This window comes from Sander lucioperca, chromosome 3 (genome assembly GCF_008315115.2).
Source record: "Sander lucioperca isolate FBNREF2018 chromosome 3, SLUC_FBN_1.2, whole genome shotgun sequence".
Lineage (NCBI taxonomy): Eukaryota > Metazoa > Chordata > Actinopteri > Perciformes > Percidae > Sander > Sander lucioperca.
The window spans coordinates 16359629-16378132 of record NC_050175.1 but is presented as its reverse complement, the minus strand read 5'-3'; the positions used below and the strand labels follow the sequence as shown (position 1 = coordinate 16378132).

At 39.1% G+C, this 18504-nt stretch overlaps 1 protein-coding gene across 1 annotated transcript in view; it reads right to left on the bottom strand.

Moving 5' to 3' along the window:
* kif26ba (kinesin family member 26Ba) overlaps window positions 1-18504 on the bottom strand; it is an 86104-nt gene that overhangs the window by 23435 nt on the left and 44165 nt on the right. Inside the window, exons 5-7 of the mRNA XM_035999383.1 lie at window positions 16627-16834; window positions 2870-3085; window positions 2119-2212 (exon numbers count right to left, since the gene is read on the bottom strand). Of these exons, the coding sequence (XP_035855276.1) occupies window positions 2119-2212; window positions 2870-3085; window positions 16627-16834 (518 nt within the window). The remainder of the gene's footprint in view (window positions 1-2118; window positions 2213-2869; window positions 3086-16626; window positions 16835-18504) is intronic.

The following is an 18504-nucleotide window of genomic DNA, read 5'->3' as shown; positions in this document are numbered from 1 at the left end:
GCTGGCTTGTATTGTAAAGGGCTTCGAGTGGTCACTAAGACTACAAACGTAAATAAATGCAGTCCATTTACCATATCATCAGTTCTAAGACATGCACACGTAAGCGTACACACACACACACACACACACACACACACACACACACACACACACATAAAGATTATCATTTCAAAGCCAATAATCCAATAAACGATACCATAATCCATCAGACATGACTCAAAGCCAGAGGATTCAATTACATTACTTTATCCATTTATTTCAGTATCAGTATCCTTTTCCCTATTCAATGAAAACCTGCTTTGTCTTTGTGAAAGTGTGCATGTGTGTGTACATGAATAGACTTGCGTCGGACTACCCATGTCTACAGCCAAGGGCCACAGGGCCGAAGATAAATGCTCGTGTTACTATCTCCATTTTAATTAGGAAAAAGGTAATGCCGTTATAATGCTGCCTCATTAAGATCCATGGCCTTAGGTGAGCTATTTAACAAAGAATTATCAATGTTTAAACTGTAATTGGCAATGTCAGAGCCACACCACAGTATTAATATACAGTAAAATGGATTAAAAGAGCAAACTTGTTTTTGATGGATCATATAAAAGCACTTGCAGTATTAAAGCCAGAACATTTTGTTATGCCTATCATTTAACAAAATCAAACACTGACAATAAGAAGTCTGTTTTAGGGGCATGTTAGGCATATTGGTTCTCACAGTCATATTATACACTATGAATCATCATCATAAATCATGACAGTCATTTTCATGTGTCAATATTTGAAAGCTGAATAATAAACATGTAAACATGCTGAGATGCAAAACACTGATCTAGACCGGCTGTCTGATGTATACACCGTGTTGGGTAAGAGTCTTGAGAGATCTGTGGTGATTATATGTGCATCTGTTTGTTTGATCTGTCCTATACATGGGCCTTTTTGAGAAAGAAGTGGGCAGGTTCTGCTCTCTGCCTACTCTTTAGCATTCTTGTTTGAAAATGTGTTGAGCGAAAGAAACCTATCAATCCTAATTTAAAGGAGAATCCCTATTTAGAACAACTTAGGTCTTATTTATTTATTTATTTATATTTATATATCTGGCAATCTTTCTCATTCCTAGACTTACCATGCTTGCCGCAGTTGTGTGCACTCATGGTTTTCCTGTGCAATGAGGGTTTGTTATGGACATCACAGAGAGTGCAGTGCTGGGCAGTGAGGCGATTTTGGGGTAGTGGCTGCATTTGGTATAGCAGTATCACATGATAAAAACTAAACTAAACTGCTGAATTTTTTTACAACCTGTGATTGTCTGACTGCTCATGTTTTCTGCCTCATTGAACCTTTGTTGTAATGACTTTGCCATGTTCCCATTCTTAGCAATTACTCTAATGATTTATTGTAACCGATGGTAATGACATTAAAAATGACAAAAATAAGACCCAGGTTGTAAATTACCAAAACTACTAAAATACAATATATAAATGAGTTCTCTTAATTAACATATTTGAGTTTGCATTTTGGTTTTTACATAGAACGTTATCACTGTTTGTTCCAGTAAATGGCTCGACCGTTAACACAGAAGTGTTCTCTGCTGAACTGCAGCATTTAAACTCCCTGCTTTTGTCCTCTGCCAGCAGTTCAAGGGGTCTTAGAAACTCTGTATGAAGATCACAAGCCAAGAAGGGTAATGCTGATTGCATGTACAGGGATAAACACAACAGGGGCTGGCCCCGTGTGTGTGTGTGTGTGTGTGTGTGTGTGTGTGTGTGTGTGTGTGTGTGTGTGTGGTGGGTCTTTGTTTGTGCCAATGCATGTATGTGTGTTCATGTTGCAGTGTGCAGTAAGGGGTCCTGACCCTTTTTAAGACAGCTTCTCTAAAAACCAGCTTCAGAAGGATTAGAGAGAGAGAAAAGAATACAGAAACACAGACAGAGCAGACTGAGAATGCTCTCAGCGTCAGCAGACACTAATCCTCTTCTTTCTCTCTCTGATAGATGAGAGCCAGTGAGAGACAGCCAAATGAAAGACTGACAGACACACTGATGGTCAGACACACACTAAAGATGACTCACAAGCCACACATACTCTGATTTTGTAGTCTGCGTTCATGTGTGTGAGAGTTACCCAGCTTGGAGTGTCCAAAGCAAAAGACACAGCCATCTGCTCCGTTCACCACTGACTGAATCACCTCGGCAACCGTTCCCGCGCACACCTCCGCCTAGCAACAGGCGGATACAGAGAGATGGAGGGTCAAGAAAAGCATAAACACCTAAACCTATAGATACACTTGGTTTGTTAGAGCAGTGTTTACAGGATACATTTGTGGTAGCCATAGAGGGTGTTAATATTTGAGTGAGATTAAAAAACAAGTACTGTAGATGATGGGTGTGTTTCTCATTAGTGTAGTTGTTCCTGCATAAGTCAGCAGAATGGGAAAGCATCATGTTATGTCAACTTGGGAGCATTTGTGCGTTATTCCAAGATATGAGTTATTCCTATTGCTGTTAAATTAATCCAAAAAATACCAATTTTTATATTATTTTTATTACATTTTAGTATCAGTTGGTTAACTAGGGAAACCAAATACAGACAAACAGTGTTTAGCTCCTTTTACATTTTTTATTGACTCTATCAGTGCGAAAGGAATAGTTTGAAAGTTAGCTTAGCACTAAGACTGGAAGCAGGGGGAAACATCGGATAGCCTGGTTATTTCCAAAGTTCAAAAATACACCTTATCCAGTCACTATAATGTCAATCTGTATGTATCTGTAATTATTTTAATAAAACAATATCTTACAGTGTAATGTCATAAAAGGTTTTGTTTAAAATCACATCCAAGTCTTTTGTTTTATAAGCTCACAATCTTTTATCTTACTTGTGATGCATCAGGAGGGAACGCAGCATCAAAGGTGAACATCTTTGGAGGGACCTGATTGGCTCCCGCCTTTTTCTGGGAGGCAGTGCTTGGTGTCTGATTGGCTGAGGGTTCCATGATGGTGATTTGTTTCTTCCTGGGATCCACTTTAAGGAAGGAACTGGACTCTGCTGCGTCCGACTGAGACACTGGGCACACACGCACCATCACTTTCACCTGAGAACAGAAAACACATATTCAGATACTAGTGAACAACATTATAATAGAATAGGACAAAGACACCTGCAACATTATCCCTCACAAAAACCCAATACAGATGCAGAAGTTCAAGAAAAAAACCTCCCAATTGAAGGAATCAGACAACCTTCACTGTAGCACTGGTTTTGTCATTTTTCTTGAAAATGAAATTATTTCGGATTATTTACAAACCAGTTAAAGACGACTGTAATCAAAAGGCAGGCAGGGTGGGTTTTTAATATAAGCCATTACAGGTTTCTACCACCCCCTCACATGCATTTCATATTTCTTCAATGTGATTTGTATTTAAGTGTGTAAAACAAATTGGTAATAAATGTACGAACTGAGTGCCAAAAGTTGTAGCTAGCTAATGACTTTTTTAAATATATATATATATATATATATATATATATATATATATATATATATATATATATATATATATATATATATATATATATATAACTCATATATTAATGTGGTTCTCATTTCAGCATCACTGCTTAATCTTACTCACTTACACTTTCAGGTTTTTTTCTGAGGAAACATATCCAACAACTTTGAACGGATTTGATCATTCTGAGGGTTTGTAGTTTAAAGGCATCAGAACTCATCTGTGCCTTAGCTGAGACAAAAGACTCCCAAAGAGTCACAACATTTAGCTGTTTAGTTCTTTTAAGACTTACGTGAATTTGCTCTCACATCACCTTATTCACCCTAAGTGCTTCTTCTACCTTCCCCTCTTTTACATGTCACTCTTTCCTTATCTCTTTTCCCTCTATCCTAAATCCCTTCCATTTTCTCTCCTCAGCCTTCCTGTCTACCTTCAGCTCACTGCCACATATCAAAAGCCTGGAGTGTAGGAATCCTATTTTAGCTTTCTCTTCTCCTTCTACTCCCACTCCTGTCATAAACTGTTAGCAGACACAATTTACCGCCTGACAGCTGCTGTTGTTTTCTTTGATATCAGAGCAAGCAAAAATGCTGCGTCATCAAATCTGAGTGAGTTCCAGAACATCCTACCACATAAACATTTTCACTGTTAGTTCAAGATGTTTTAAAGTTTGAACTAGCAGTCTATTATTGCTCTCTTGCTCCTCCTTTTGGCTCATCTGCGTGAATTAGTCTTTGTCTCTTTTACTCTTGTGATCCATCGCTGTCTATATCACTCTCTGTTCAGACCATCTGCCTTATTCTCTCCGTTTGTCACAAAATCTTTCTTCCTGCTACATGCTATATGATTATCCAGAAGATTTACCCCAGATTTCCCTTCTGACAATTGGGAGAGCGGCTTGGTTAAAGCAGATGAATAGTGCAGAGTGTCAGATGCAATGAGAGCTTTATGGATTCGGTCTTAACCACACCAACTGTCTCAGAGACTGATCATCAAAAATATTTGATATTTACACTGTGACATTGGATGGATTCTGACATGTGTGGGGATAGTGATAAAGTATATAAATCTGATTACTTTTAAGAATTATACTTTACTGTACTTTAGTGATGGTGGTCTAGATTTTTTTGCTTTCTGTCACCCTTCCAATGGTGGGCAGTAACGCATTACTTAGTAACGCATAAATCCTTCAAATCCTTTCTAAATACAAAAGATGTGATGTGTGGGAGTGGATGGTTTGGGGTTAAGGGCACATTTGACATAGCAGAGCTAATTAACAAGTACTGTAACTACTTAAACTAATGTGATACTTTCTCAATGAGTAACGTGTAATGAGTAATTGACTACAGTTTCTCCCAACACTGCTTTTTTCTAACATCAACAATAGAATGCTTTTAGAAAACAACACATGTGCGTGTTTCATTACTGTAGTCTTTCAAATGTTGACTCTTGCAATATTGCCAAGGAAATCAATATAGCAATGCAGGCAGAGTCAGAACCATGAAAGCAAACGTGGATCTGCAAAGTAAAAAAAAAAAGGATAAGGATTGTAAAGACAAAGATTCTAAAGAGTTTGACCAGACTGTAAAAAAGAATCAGTGGAAGTTCAGGCCAAATTGGCTACAGCTCTGAATGCTGACGGCACAAAATACATAGATTGTTTTGGACAAGACAGTTTAAGGCATGACAGATGCAAAACGCTAAAATGTCCTATAAACAGCAAAGCAGCTGACAGTATACAATACACAGGCTGACAGGCAGAAGATATGCAATTCCTCATCCTTCCATTCTTGATGTTGCGAGTTGACATAAACTGAATAAAATGCATCATTAGTTTTGGCCTCTGTGAGACTAGACTGTCTCATTTTGGTAGGCATTGCAGGTTCAGTTAGGCCCTCGAGCCCCAAAAGAACACCAATGTATGGATCACACAAAAGATCCAAACTATGAATGAGTATTCAGCATCTGTGTGTACCTGTCAGTGCAGGATGGGACAGACTCTAGACCCCGAAAAGGATAAGTGTGGCATAGAAAATCAAAGGATGAATGAATAATAATGTAATAGTATTCAAGTACTGTATCTCTGCAGCAGTCAAAGTTCTGACATTTATCATAGATTGAGAATACACAGGATACTCTGTTATATTATATTGTTACTTTACTCAATGTCTGCTAACTCGACCTTACCTAATAGTGTACTATAACAAATAAAATAAAAAAGATGTTACATTTATTTCTGATCTTATTTTACCACGTGGGCTCAGAGGTGCAGGGCAGATGAAAAGAGACTACTGTGTTTATGTGGCTCCTAAGAGGGAAGGAGAGAGAGATCTTTTATCTGTTTGTGCTTGTTAGCACAGATGAATCCTCGTCTGAAGTGTGATTCTACACTGACTGCGCTTCCCGTTAAACACCACCATGGGATTACGAATCACACAGTAATCCCAAAACACTCCAAACCCCACTGCACTCTGAGATAGAGCATTCACAGAATATAAGGAAGACTGTTAGTGAGTTAAGCCATACATTCATTTACAGACCCATTAGCTGTGAACAGGGATGTGATCATAACTAAAAATGGGTAAAACAATGAACACAAGTCAGTGACAAGAAAGAACACTTATGAAAAATATTCAAGTATTTCTTTTTCCTTTACGGCTGGCAAATGTACAGCATAATAATTAATTAACATACACCGCATTACTGGGCTGCTAGATAACATCAATAACATAAAAGCACTTTTCTACAAAAGAGAAAATTTGGTACACAGTATTAGCTATAAATTATTTAATGGTCCAGGAGCAAAGAGACCAAGGCAACCAGAACAAGGTCATGTTATACTGAACAAAGTCACTTAGAATCATAAGTGTTTTATAAAAAATTAAAGCATAAAACTGCTGGTAACTAATATACTGCCCTGTCAAAAAGCACAAAGGCAAATAACATTCTAAGAGCTCTTACTATGTTGCTATTTATATGCACATTTCTCTGTCACACACACACACACACACACACACACACACAAAATACAGCACACTAACAGGCTTTCCTTTGGTTGCATCATCAAATGACCATAGGCCGTTTAGGAGAGTTGGTTCAGTAAATTTTGTCAGTGAGTGTGCATGAGAGAGTGTTTGTGTTAAAATCTTTCTAAGATGAAGGTAATTGTACGTGTGTAAAATTAAAAGTGTGTCCATAGATGAGGGTGTGAGATAAACTGAGATGCCACCCGAATACAGTAAATATGTAACCTTGGTGACCTGGAAAACCTAGAATAATAAGGCTTAATGTCAGTTCAAGAGGTCCATAGTACTTCACACACAATCTCTCTCTCTCTCTCTCTCTCTCTCTCTCTCTCTCTCTCTCTCTCTCTCTCTCTCTCTCTCTCAAACACACCACACACACTCACACATAGATTAAGTGCTACTCCCTTTCCTGACCCCAATAAAAGAGCCCTTAAGTAAGAGCCTGGGGGGAAGGATTTTACCGTTGCACGCTTTACAAGGCGTAACTCATAAAGTCTTCCCCCTCTGAGAGCCCATTTCCTCCTCATGTCTAAAGAGTGTGAAAGGTAATAGGTGTGTGTGTGTGTGTGTGTGTGTGTGTGTGTGTGTGTGTGTGTTTGTGTCTAACAACATGTGGACGTGTGTGTGTGTTTTCAAACTGACACCTCTTAGGAGATGGCATTTCTTGGTCTGGCTATGAAAATTGCCTTTGGTCTCCAGCAACAAAAAATCCTAGTTCCACTGGTGAATCAATACATCAATACTATGACAAACATGCAGGAAGAACACAAAGCTAATGGACTTTTTGTTCTTCTATAATAAAGAACGTAGGAAGAGAGAGAAAAGGTTAGTGGTGTTTATTTCAGAAAAGAGAGATGAAGGTAAATAGCGAGAGAAATAGGTCACTAATAGCTCTCCAGATACTAACACAACACTAACACTGTGTCCACCTCTGCTAATCGCCGATACCTTCATCCTTCTCGCTCTCTCTGCCCTCTGCTCTCTCTGCCTCCCACTTCCACAACACCTATACAACTTTCCTTTCGTCATTCTCTCTTTATGTTTGAGAAACATTGCAATGCTCGATAGCACAGCCCACCCACTCCATTTCCACTGCTCCCTCCATCCTCTCTTTGTCTCATCTCCCTCCTCGCCCTGTCTTGCTTCTCTCCCTTCCCTTCAGAACAAATGACAAGACAAATCACAGCCTTTTCCTATTATCCGTTCTATACTTTCCTCTTTTCTCTCATACTTCATGCTGCAGTGAATACTGATGCAAGGTGGTGGTGAGCTGCAAAAATGAAGACCTATAGAAAAAAACAAGTCTCTGTGTGAATCTTTCACTTCCAGTTGATTTGGAGAATAATTGATATATGTGTTCTGCTGTGTGTCTAAGCATGTATGATTACTATGTTCAACATACAAAAGTGTAGGCTGTGTCTGTTTTAAACGACCACTGTGTCTGACATACAGGTCCGCTGATCATGCCTGGAACAGCTTGGGGGTTCATTTCCATGCTAAAGGGTACATGCTATGACAGATGTTGAGGCAAGGAGTCATGTTTTTTTTCTTTTCTTGTCCTCTTTTCTTCTGAGAATCTGACCCCTAATACTGTACACTCTCTTGGATAGACAGCTTCCTGTTCCTCCACTTTATACACCACACTCAGACACAATGAAGTCGTTGAGCCAATTTTAGTAAAGGAATTCAGCTAAACAGCAACAAACAAGCCTGAGCTGGGAGAAGATTGTCCGATAGTCCCTCTCAGCAGTGCTTCATTATTATTGGCTGGAAAATCAATAAGAGACTGAAACCGAGCTCTAATTGGTTCCCAAAGACTGCAGAAACACACATTCGTGCAAACACATGTACAGAGAGATAGATTCAAACATCATATGGGAATAGCAAGTTTAGGCTTCAGATCAATTCTAATATTACCTCATTTATTCATTCCAGCTCAGCTCACAGTATTGTCAGTTGGAAGTAATGCAGGGATCTTACAACTCTGAGGTCTGAATTTGTGTGTAGTTCGACAAGGATGAGCCACTACATTATATAACCTAAAAGACCTCTTTTATACCAGAACTGGTGAAAAAACAAAGCATTGTAATTTTGAATAACATGTCTTCAGAATGTCACTTGCATATTTTGTCTCAAGTGACTGACATTTTCAACGCCCTCACTCAGTGTATAACATGAGAGGATGAGGCTGCTGACATTATTGTTAATTCCTTAGTCTCACAATGCCAGACCTATCTCCACAGCACTGCGGAAGAACATTCCTGGATAGGAGAATAAGTAGCAAGCGTGGCTCTGCAAAATGGTCTCGGAAAGGAACTTCTTTAAGTGGAACATTTACACCCCACAAAAAAAAACACCATATAAAATATTAAATGAAGTTAACTGTTTACACAATACAGTAACGTGAGCTCTTTAAATTAGCTGGATATATGGCTAACCGTAATTTGCTCTTACCAGCGTATCGCCCCGTGTATTTTGTCCATAGCAAATCCCCACCAAAAGGTCCCAAAACATCCCAATTAGAAAGTAAATGCCGTAAACATATTCTTTGTAAATCTTTACAATCATTCCCTGAATAAACCAAGCAGGCCTGCCTGGTTGCACGATCCAAATTGTTCTTACAAACTTGCCATTTTCAGCCTGTAACGTTGCTCAGAGGTTCCGTTTAATGTTGCTCGACGCGACCAGAGTTTAAAGTTAACTCAAAGACAGCAGAAAGGGAGGGACATCTGGCGGAATTTCCGGCGGCACTGGAACTATCCCGTAAATAAACCGGCGTCGATATAGACTATTAATTCCATAAAAAGACCAAAGCCTGATAAAGCTTATTTCTCTGTAACAGCCATCTATTGTTGTCCAAACATGATTAAAAACACAGTATATAAGCCACACTGTTGCATTGAATGAGGTGTTCTTTTGTTATGAAGAACATGGGCACTGTAGTATATTTTGTGTCAATCCCAAATACATCCTTCTTCATAAATACATAATTATTCGCACCAATTCAAGCATTTTTTACTTCTGTTTGAGTAACATTTGTTAAAACCTACAGTACCCCACTGTTTTAGAAAATTACTGGGCCTTTTTTAAATGAAAATGGCTCATGTGTGTGTGTGTGTGTGTGTGTGTGTGTGTGTGTGTGTGTGTGTGTGTGTGTGTGTGTGTGTGTGTGTGTGTGTGTGTGTGTGTGTGTGTGTGTGTGTATGTTTGACAGCCATGCATGCATGCTCCAGTCCTGCCAATACTGACAGCATTAATATTTCAGCTACAAGGTGGAACAAAGTGGCTACTGGATTCCCATAACAGACTCACTCAGTCATTTAGATACTAGACACACAGACACCCTGATAGCATGAAGACACACAAATGCCCGTGGAAAATGCACTTGCACATGCTCACTCATGACAGAGACACACACAGCTTGTGGCCTGAGAGGGATCATAGCTGCTATTAAAAATTGATTAGCTGTCATGGCATCATTTTCCCCCAAGGTCAAGTCGCAATCTGTGAGTGTGCATATGTGTGTTGGCTGCAGAGATGAAAGAGGTGGGGGGAAAAACTCCCACAGCCCTTCATTGTCATTCAGATATGGAGAAGAGCAGAGATGGTAAGGATAAAGGGATGGTAAGGAAAAAGATAAGATCCATTCGCTAAAAAAGAGAGATGAGGTGAAGATGGTTGCAAAGGAGAGAAGAGGAGACAAGAGAAGATTGAGCTCTATTAGCTTTTATAATATTTTAACAATATTTCTCATCCCTCTTTAGATATTTAACTGTGTGTATGTATTTATTTGATAGAGACAGATACAGTACCCATAGACAAAACTGAAAACAGCTATCCAATGCAAGAAGTGTTTATAGCGGATGCTGGTTTGCAACAGGCTTTTATGAAACTAAGAGATCAGAACAGTGAGGGTAAAAATAAGATACATTTGATACAGAAAGATACAATAAAGCACACGTAAAAAACATTACATTTAAAAATTAGACATACCTACAGGTTTGTTGCTAAATTACAGGATTTGGTAGCTCTCTTAGAAGTGTTGGTTTGCAGCAAATTTGAAGTGATGAGGTAGAAAGTTTGTGGACTTTGTTCCTTTCACAGAAAAAGCTGTTTGAGAAAAAAACATTTGACAGAATGGGACCTTACAATTGCTACTTGAAGTGGCTCTGGTGGATCTGCTCAAGCTCTGTACTCTCATGTAGATATTATACAGAACTCTGGATGAAGTGCAGCAGACAACTTAAAGAAGAATATGTAAGCCCTGGGGCATCTGTGACATGGTTCATGTATTTGTGATCCAGCCAGGAATAAGACTCTGTGAGGCTGTACTCAGCTCTGTGAGCTTTGAACTAAATGCTGACGTCAGCATGCCAACATGCCCTTGCCTTGGTGTCTGGTGCATACAATAAACATATTAAAAGGAAATAAAAAATAAAGCAAAGTACTGCAACAGTCAAGAACATAAATACAGAATATTAGACACTTAAAATACTAGATACTATAACCAAAATATGTACAATATAACTGTCTTAAAATTGGAAGGTGTACCGTTGTTGTGTTGGATTGGCAAAGATTTATTAGCAAGGGATGTGCAAAAGTTTACAGTAGGATAACGACAATATTAACAAGCTGTGTAACCGGTAATATTGACCATGTTTACCATCTTAGTTTAACGTGTTAGCATGCTAATATTTGCTAATTAGCACTAAGCACAAAGACACTGCCTGTGTTGTTCGTTTTGCAGGTATTAGGTCATAAACCATACTGGACAAATTTGACCTGATGATAGCGCTAGATGTAATAAGCGAATTACTAAAGTTACTACAAATAATCCTGAGGGGAACATGAATGTCTGTACCAAATACCATGATAATAAATCCAGCAGTTGTTGAGATAATGGATTTGAGATTAAGATTCAGTCTGAAATGATTATAACTCCATAATTTAGCAGTCATACACACATTAGTCTATCTCAACTGCTGCTGAATGACACTCACTGTTTGGGTTGGGAACTTTGATGAAGCCCATAACTGATAAAGATGCATAGAAAGCAATCAGAAAATTAGATGCCTGTCTTAATTACAGATGGAGATTGGTTTTATTCACTCCATGACATCCTCAGTATTTTTCATATCTTTAGTTTTCTAGTGACAGCTTAAACAATTTCAGTCTCAAAAACAGTCTCTGCTGCATTTCTGTGTAACTCTGCAGTTGATTTTCTACGTGATTATACATACACATAAGTTCCTCGATTGATATAAATCTGCCCCAGCAGTCAGGGGTCTGAATGGAAGGCTCCCAGCTGGCTGATTTGATTAAAGTGAAACGGAGCTTACCAACAACATGTAGAGAAGCACCGTGTACAGAAATAACAGAGGGGAGTTTGAGATACAGACACCAGCCAGAGAGGTCCACTGAAGGATTCTATTTAATTTGCCATCCTTAGATGGAACAAGGCTAAACTCTCTCTCTGTAACACACACACACACACACACACACACACATTCACACACACACACACACACACACACACACACACACACACACACACACACACACACACACACACACACACACACGCACGCACACACACGCACACACACAGCAGTATATCCTGTGCAGGTTGATTTCCCCTGGCTTTAAATCTGATGTCTCAATCTGTTTTCTGCCATATTAACATCGGGGAGAACACTAACCCCCCATCATACTCGAGACAAGCCCATGTATTCTGCAGGATGCATCGTACACACTTCCACCAGGGGCTTTGCCATTCCTGACATCTTTCATTGTACACTATAAGCCTATGAATTTGTGAGCATGCAAGCCTATGTGCATGTATGAATGTGTGCAAATGCCATTTCAGCAAGGAGCCGACCCCCACTGCAGGTGACATTTTACTGGAGAAATGTCACCACAGCCATTTTCTTCCCATATGTTTACGTGTGTCTGTGTGTGTGTCTGTGTGTGTGTGTGTGTGTGTGTGTGTGTGTGTGTGTGTGTGTGTGGTGTGTGGTGTGTGTGTGTGTGTGTGTGTGTGTGTGTGTGTGTGTGTGTGTGTGTGTGTGTGTGTGTGTGAGTTTGATTAGGTCTTGGCAAGCTTCAACTGATTTCACAGGAGAGCCCTGTTATGTTCCAAATAGCAGAATATTTTCCTGCTTTGGTACCGTGTCCTGTCCTTTTATTTCCAATTTCTTTCCAAACCACAGCAATGATGGCTTATCATCAAACATGTCAGTAAAACTGGTTAAACAGGGAATTTAAAAAAGGTGGTATTCAGAAAATCGAGAAGTTAAAGCAGCCATATTATGCTCATTTTCAGGTTCATAATTGTATTTTAAGGTTGTACCAGAATAGGTTTACATGGTTTAATTTTCAAAAAACACCATATTTTTGTTGTACTGCACCGCTCTCTCTCACTGCTGCAGATCCTCTTTTCAGCTGGTCTCTGTTTTAGCTACAGAGTGAGACCTCTTTTCTTCTTCTTCTTCTGTACTATCTTTGATTGCACTTGCACATGCCCAGTAGCTCAGATGTAGATCATGTCAGCTAGCTAGCTCCATAGACAGTAAAAGAAAGGCTGTTTCTACAACTTCGGTCAGTTACAAGGCAGGATTAGCTGGGAGACTTCTAAATGAGGGCGCACATGTAAGTAGTTCTTTTGTAGATTATGGTGAACTTGTGTGTGTTGTAGCAGTGCTTTGCTATTGAGAACGAGGTAGCATGCTAGCGTTAGCGTTAGCGTTAGCATTAGCATTAGCGTTAGCATGCTAACGCTAACGCTAACGCTACGAGCTAATGGTTGCGGTTAGCCTGCTCGTTTCGGCTTGTGACGTCACAAGCCGTGCCGATTTTTAACAGCTCACCCAGAGACTGAAGGCAGGACACAGTCAGAAACTGTATCTCACTCTAAACAGCATGGATGGATTTTTTTCAAAGTTTGTATGTGTGTGGAAACACCAGAGACACAACATAACACCCCAAATCCCAGAAAAAGTGTTTTTTTCATAATATGGGCACTTTAAAGCCACAAGATGGTTAGTTAGCTTAGCACAAAGATTGGAATCAAGGTGAAACAGCTAGCCTGGCTCTGTCCAAAGGTAACAAAATCCCCAAATTCAATTAGTTTACACGTATTTCTTGTTTGTTTTAATCCGTACAAAAACCGAAGTGTAAAAACAAGTTGTTGTTTAATGGGGGTTATGTGGCTAGTTGTTTTCCCCCATTTTCTTTAAGCTAAACTAAGCTAACAGTCTCTCGGCTGTAGCTTCATATTTAACTGACAGATATGAGAGTGGTATCCATCTTCTCATCCAACTCATGTCAAAAAAGCAGATAATCGAATATCTCAAAAGGTAAAGCCTTAAAATAAAGACATGTTAGAAATAACTACAATTTCTATGAATTGACTTGCTTTTTCTTCTCCATTAGTCGCAATTGATTCAGGATGGGCAGGCTGCCAGCAGGGCAACAGGAAGACAAAGTCGGTATGTAGCTATAACGACTGGATACCTTAATCAAAGGTCCACCATAACATAGAATACACCAGAATGATTACTGTGAGATGTCCAAGGAAAGGCGTGTGTCTGACAGTTGTAATTAAACAGTAGTAGCAGCAGGCATTTGTACACAGCACGCCCAGCTAGACAAGCTAATCACTGCTATCACGAGATAACAGAAGATCATCGTGGGATGAAACAGAAGGCAGAATGAGAGACAGACAGAAGATAGTTTGTGTGTATGTGGTCCATAATGTATACTGTATATAGTGTTTTAGTGTAGGGTTGTATAATGTCAGTATAATTTGGCTGCTGTGTGTGTGAGTGCGCTTGTAAATATGTGAGTGTGAATCCGTCTCCCTGACAACTGAGGGGACATCTGTCACCTCCATATGGAGAGAAATTGGGATAAAGACTCAAAGGAGGGACACAGTGAAAAAACACAACACATACAATAATCAGTCGCACAAAAAGACAAATAAAATATCTATCAGCTATATGATTGAGGGATTTCTAGACTAGAAATAGAAAATGCTTCTCATGTGAAACATTTCTACCTACATGGCTATAGCCACATTTATGTATACATCATGACTGCTTTATCTTTGCAGCTTTACAGAAAGATTTTACTGTAAATCAATTAGAAATAACTTATTTTAAATATTTGTTATTATCTGAATATGTTTTACTTGATAGAAGCAGGGGATAATGACAGAAAATATGGAAAACAAGTAGCAAAGATCATGAGTCAGACATAAACCACAACATTGTGACTGTGTGGAATTTAGAACAAAAGGTAACTTTATCCAGCTGGTAAATGTGGGGCTTTCAATGTATTTATATATATTTTTTAATATATTACTTCATATACTGCTGAGTAGCTTGTGAATTTCCCCCTGGGGAAGTCTCATGAATTGAATAATATAATATATTTGTTGATTATATTTTATATTCTTAATCAGAATCTGGAAAGTAACTTGTAACTAAATGATCAAATACATTTAGTGGAGTAAAATGTATAATATTTGCCTCTGACTTCTAGTGGGTAGAAGTATAAAGTAGCAGAGAGTGGAAATACAAAATCATACTTTTACACATTACTTGAGTAAATGTCCAACCCGGTCTCATGGCAGTTCGTGTAAATGTCACGTTATTTTTAATCTATTGATACGTCCGTTCCACCACTCCTTAAAGTGGTGGACACCCCAGTGGCCAAATGATAACAGCACATGCCACATAACTGCAACTCCCTGGTTGTTTCAAGCCTTTGTTGCATGTAATGCCCCTCTCTCTCCCCTTGTTTCTGTCTACATCTTCACTATCGACTGTCCAATGCCGTCACACATGCATGCAACTACATAGAGACAGATAGACAGACAAGAGCTCACAGACAATATGCAAATCCAGTTTCATACTCACACCTACTTTATGTGGACATAAAAACACAAGAGGACATGTGCGGGGTCCCTTTCTATCTCTGCTTGTAATGGACATGGCTGTTTGATGTCTGTTTGATTTTGTCCTCCATAGTCATTCTTTTTCTAGCAGTGAGGACACAAACACACACAGACACACACACACACACACACACACACACACACACACACACACACACACACACACACACACAGTATCAGTGAGCCCCTCACTCAAACTGTGGAGGAGGGGGCACTAAAAACTCATTACATGGACGATCAATATTGCACACACTTGAGAAGCATGAAACCCCCCCACATCCACAACACACACGCGCGTTTCATCAACCGTTGGCAACGGTGACAGATGACTTTTGTCAGCCTGAGATGTGTTACCGTGGTAACCATTAGGCTGCATTCCGATATGGTACAGGGGTAACACACACACACACACACACACACACACACACACACACACACACACACACACACACACACACACACACACACACCAGTACACACATTTAGATAAACTGGCCAAGGTAATGATAAAAATATTACAGCTCAATATTTTAGAACTTTCCAGTGCATAAAACCAAATCACCAAATGCTGTGCTTATAGATATTTTTTTAAATAAAATAATAATTAAAATCAACACTTTTTTTTGTCATAGCACCAGTGCCTCCATACTCAAGAAAATTGATCTGTAATGTAATTAGGCAACATAAAAAAAAACTTTTTCTGAATTCAGGTGCTATGACACAGGTAGGCCTACATCTTGAAATATTCAATTATTCACAAGTGATTTGTCTGAGTAACTTCTAGCCAGTCGAAAAACAACAGCAATTCAAGCACTTTATTGAGACACATTGAAGCAACATGTCAGGCACCATAGCTAGGCATCCAACATCCATGACAACAGCTAGTCTCAAACATTAAACACACAACTGTTAGTCAACTTGCGAAATGAAACAAACTAAATTACGCCAACTACAAAAGATAGAGATAAAAGTGAATGAATATTAATTCGCCATTATGAACAAACCAGCACATACATACTCCACTTTCTGAAAAAGTGACACATAACTGTATTTTGGATAGTCTAAAAAAGTCGTATCTGCATGAATTAAAAATAAATACTAATGATATGTTAAGGTAGACATTAACGTAGTATTTTTCCATTACCTTTCCGAGCCCAGGGGTATCTTTGATTTTATTGGCTGCACGGAGAAGGCAGGGTGGAGCCGGGGGAGGGGCCATCAACAGGGCAGAGCTAAAATTGGTGGGGAACAGAGGGGGGTCACATGAAGGTGATGATGATGTCACTGGGGCCGTCACCGCAGCGGTCTTCTGCTTCTTCTTCTTGGATGCTAAGTTTAACTTTTGTGCAGCTCTGAGAGAGGAAAGCAGAGAGAAAGAGAAAAGGAGAGAAGCCATTCCATCAATCATCATCATTAAAACTATATACCACACACTTAAATACTGTAAAAACAATATCGTAAACACTAAATAGTAAATGGAGAAACATAAGGAGATGAGGAAGGATAGGAAGGCGGGTGGCACATGTGCATGCACACATGGTTCTATAATTACATCCTTATAGTTTGCCACAGTACAACCATGGCAAATATGCTAATTGCAGAATAGAGCTTGATTACACACACACACACACACACACACACACACACACTGCTGTTTACATGTGTAGCAACATCTGGATGGGGAGTGATTAATTTGCTTTCTTGCTGCTAAATTCCCTGCAGCATTATGGAGCCAACAGATATTATATATACTCCTCTTATTCTGCACTCACGTTCTTTGCTCTCTCTCTATTCAACATCAACTTCTTAACTTCTAAATCTCACCTCTTTCTCCTCTCCTCGCACTCTCATTTCTTACTTCAACACAGCAGGTTCTTCCTGTCTGACTCTCTCAGCACCACAGCACTTCACATCATCTTTACTGTCTAACTTTTTCTCCTCCCTTTTCTTACTCTTTCTTTCTTCCCCAACATAAACACCACATATGCATATAACAGACTGAATTTATGCTTTAACCAACATGAAATAAATGTATGGTTAAGAGGAGACTTTATTACCAGGCGCCAGTGGTGGAAAGAAACTAAGTACATTTACCACTTGAGGACAGTTTGTGGTATATATACTTTACTTAAGTATTTCCACTTAATGCTACCTTATACTTCTAATTTAATACAATTCAAAGGGCAATGTCATATGTTTTTACTCCACTATATTTATCTGACAGTCTTAGTTACTTTTAAATTGAAGAATTTCCAACAAAAAAATATGGGTTTATAAAATACAGTGAAAACATTTAGTTTTTTGTCTCCCATTAATCATCTAATGACCCCCTCAGACTTATCTTGTGACACTTTGGTGGGGCCCACCTGTAGGTTGGAAACCACTGGACTATAGCTAACTGTATATAAAGTAATTAAACCTAGCTCCACCTCGAAAAGCTACAACAGTGAAATGCTACTTATATATTAATGCATCAGTATTAACCAGGCCCTCAGAAAGTGCGCCAATTTGACATAGCAGCCATACAGTGGAATTACAACTACCGGGTCCATCACGTGATGCCTTCTGGCCCAAAAATACAAAAGAGATGTCTGTAAATCAGTGGAGTTAGTGAGTCTGTTGCGTTAGCTCCGCCTACCCACTCTGGCAGATCAACCACTGCTAGGTGATGGAAAAAGGTCACTGACTGATTTTTCCTGGGAATGTCGCTACAGACACCTAGTTGGCTATACTGAATATGCATAAAGCTTTCAACAGTGGGCCATAGGCTCAATCACCATTGTGTTACCTCATTCAGCGATAGATAGTGACCTAACAGACTTTTGTTTAAATAAAAATCTTTAAGTAAAAGATCTGAGTACTTCTTCCACCACTGCCAAGAACTACAATTTTCTGTTATGTTAGAATTGATCACCATTTGTGACCATTAATCTCTCTCTCTCTAAAAAAGGCAACAGACCCTGTGTACAAAGGCCTTGTATAGAAAAGCATCAATATAATACACACTGACCATGGCTGTGCA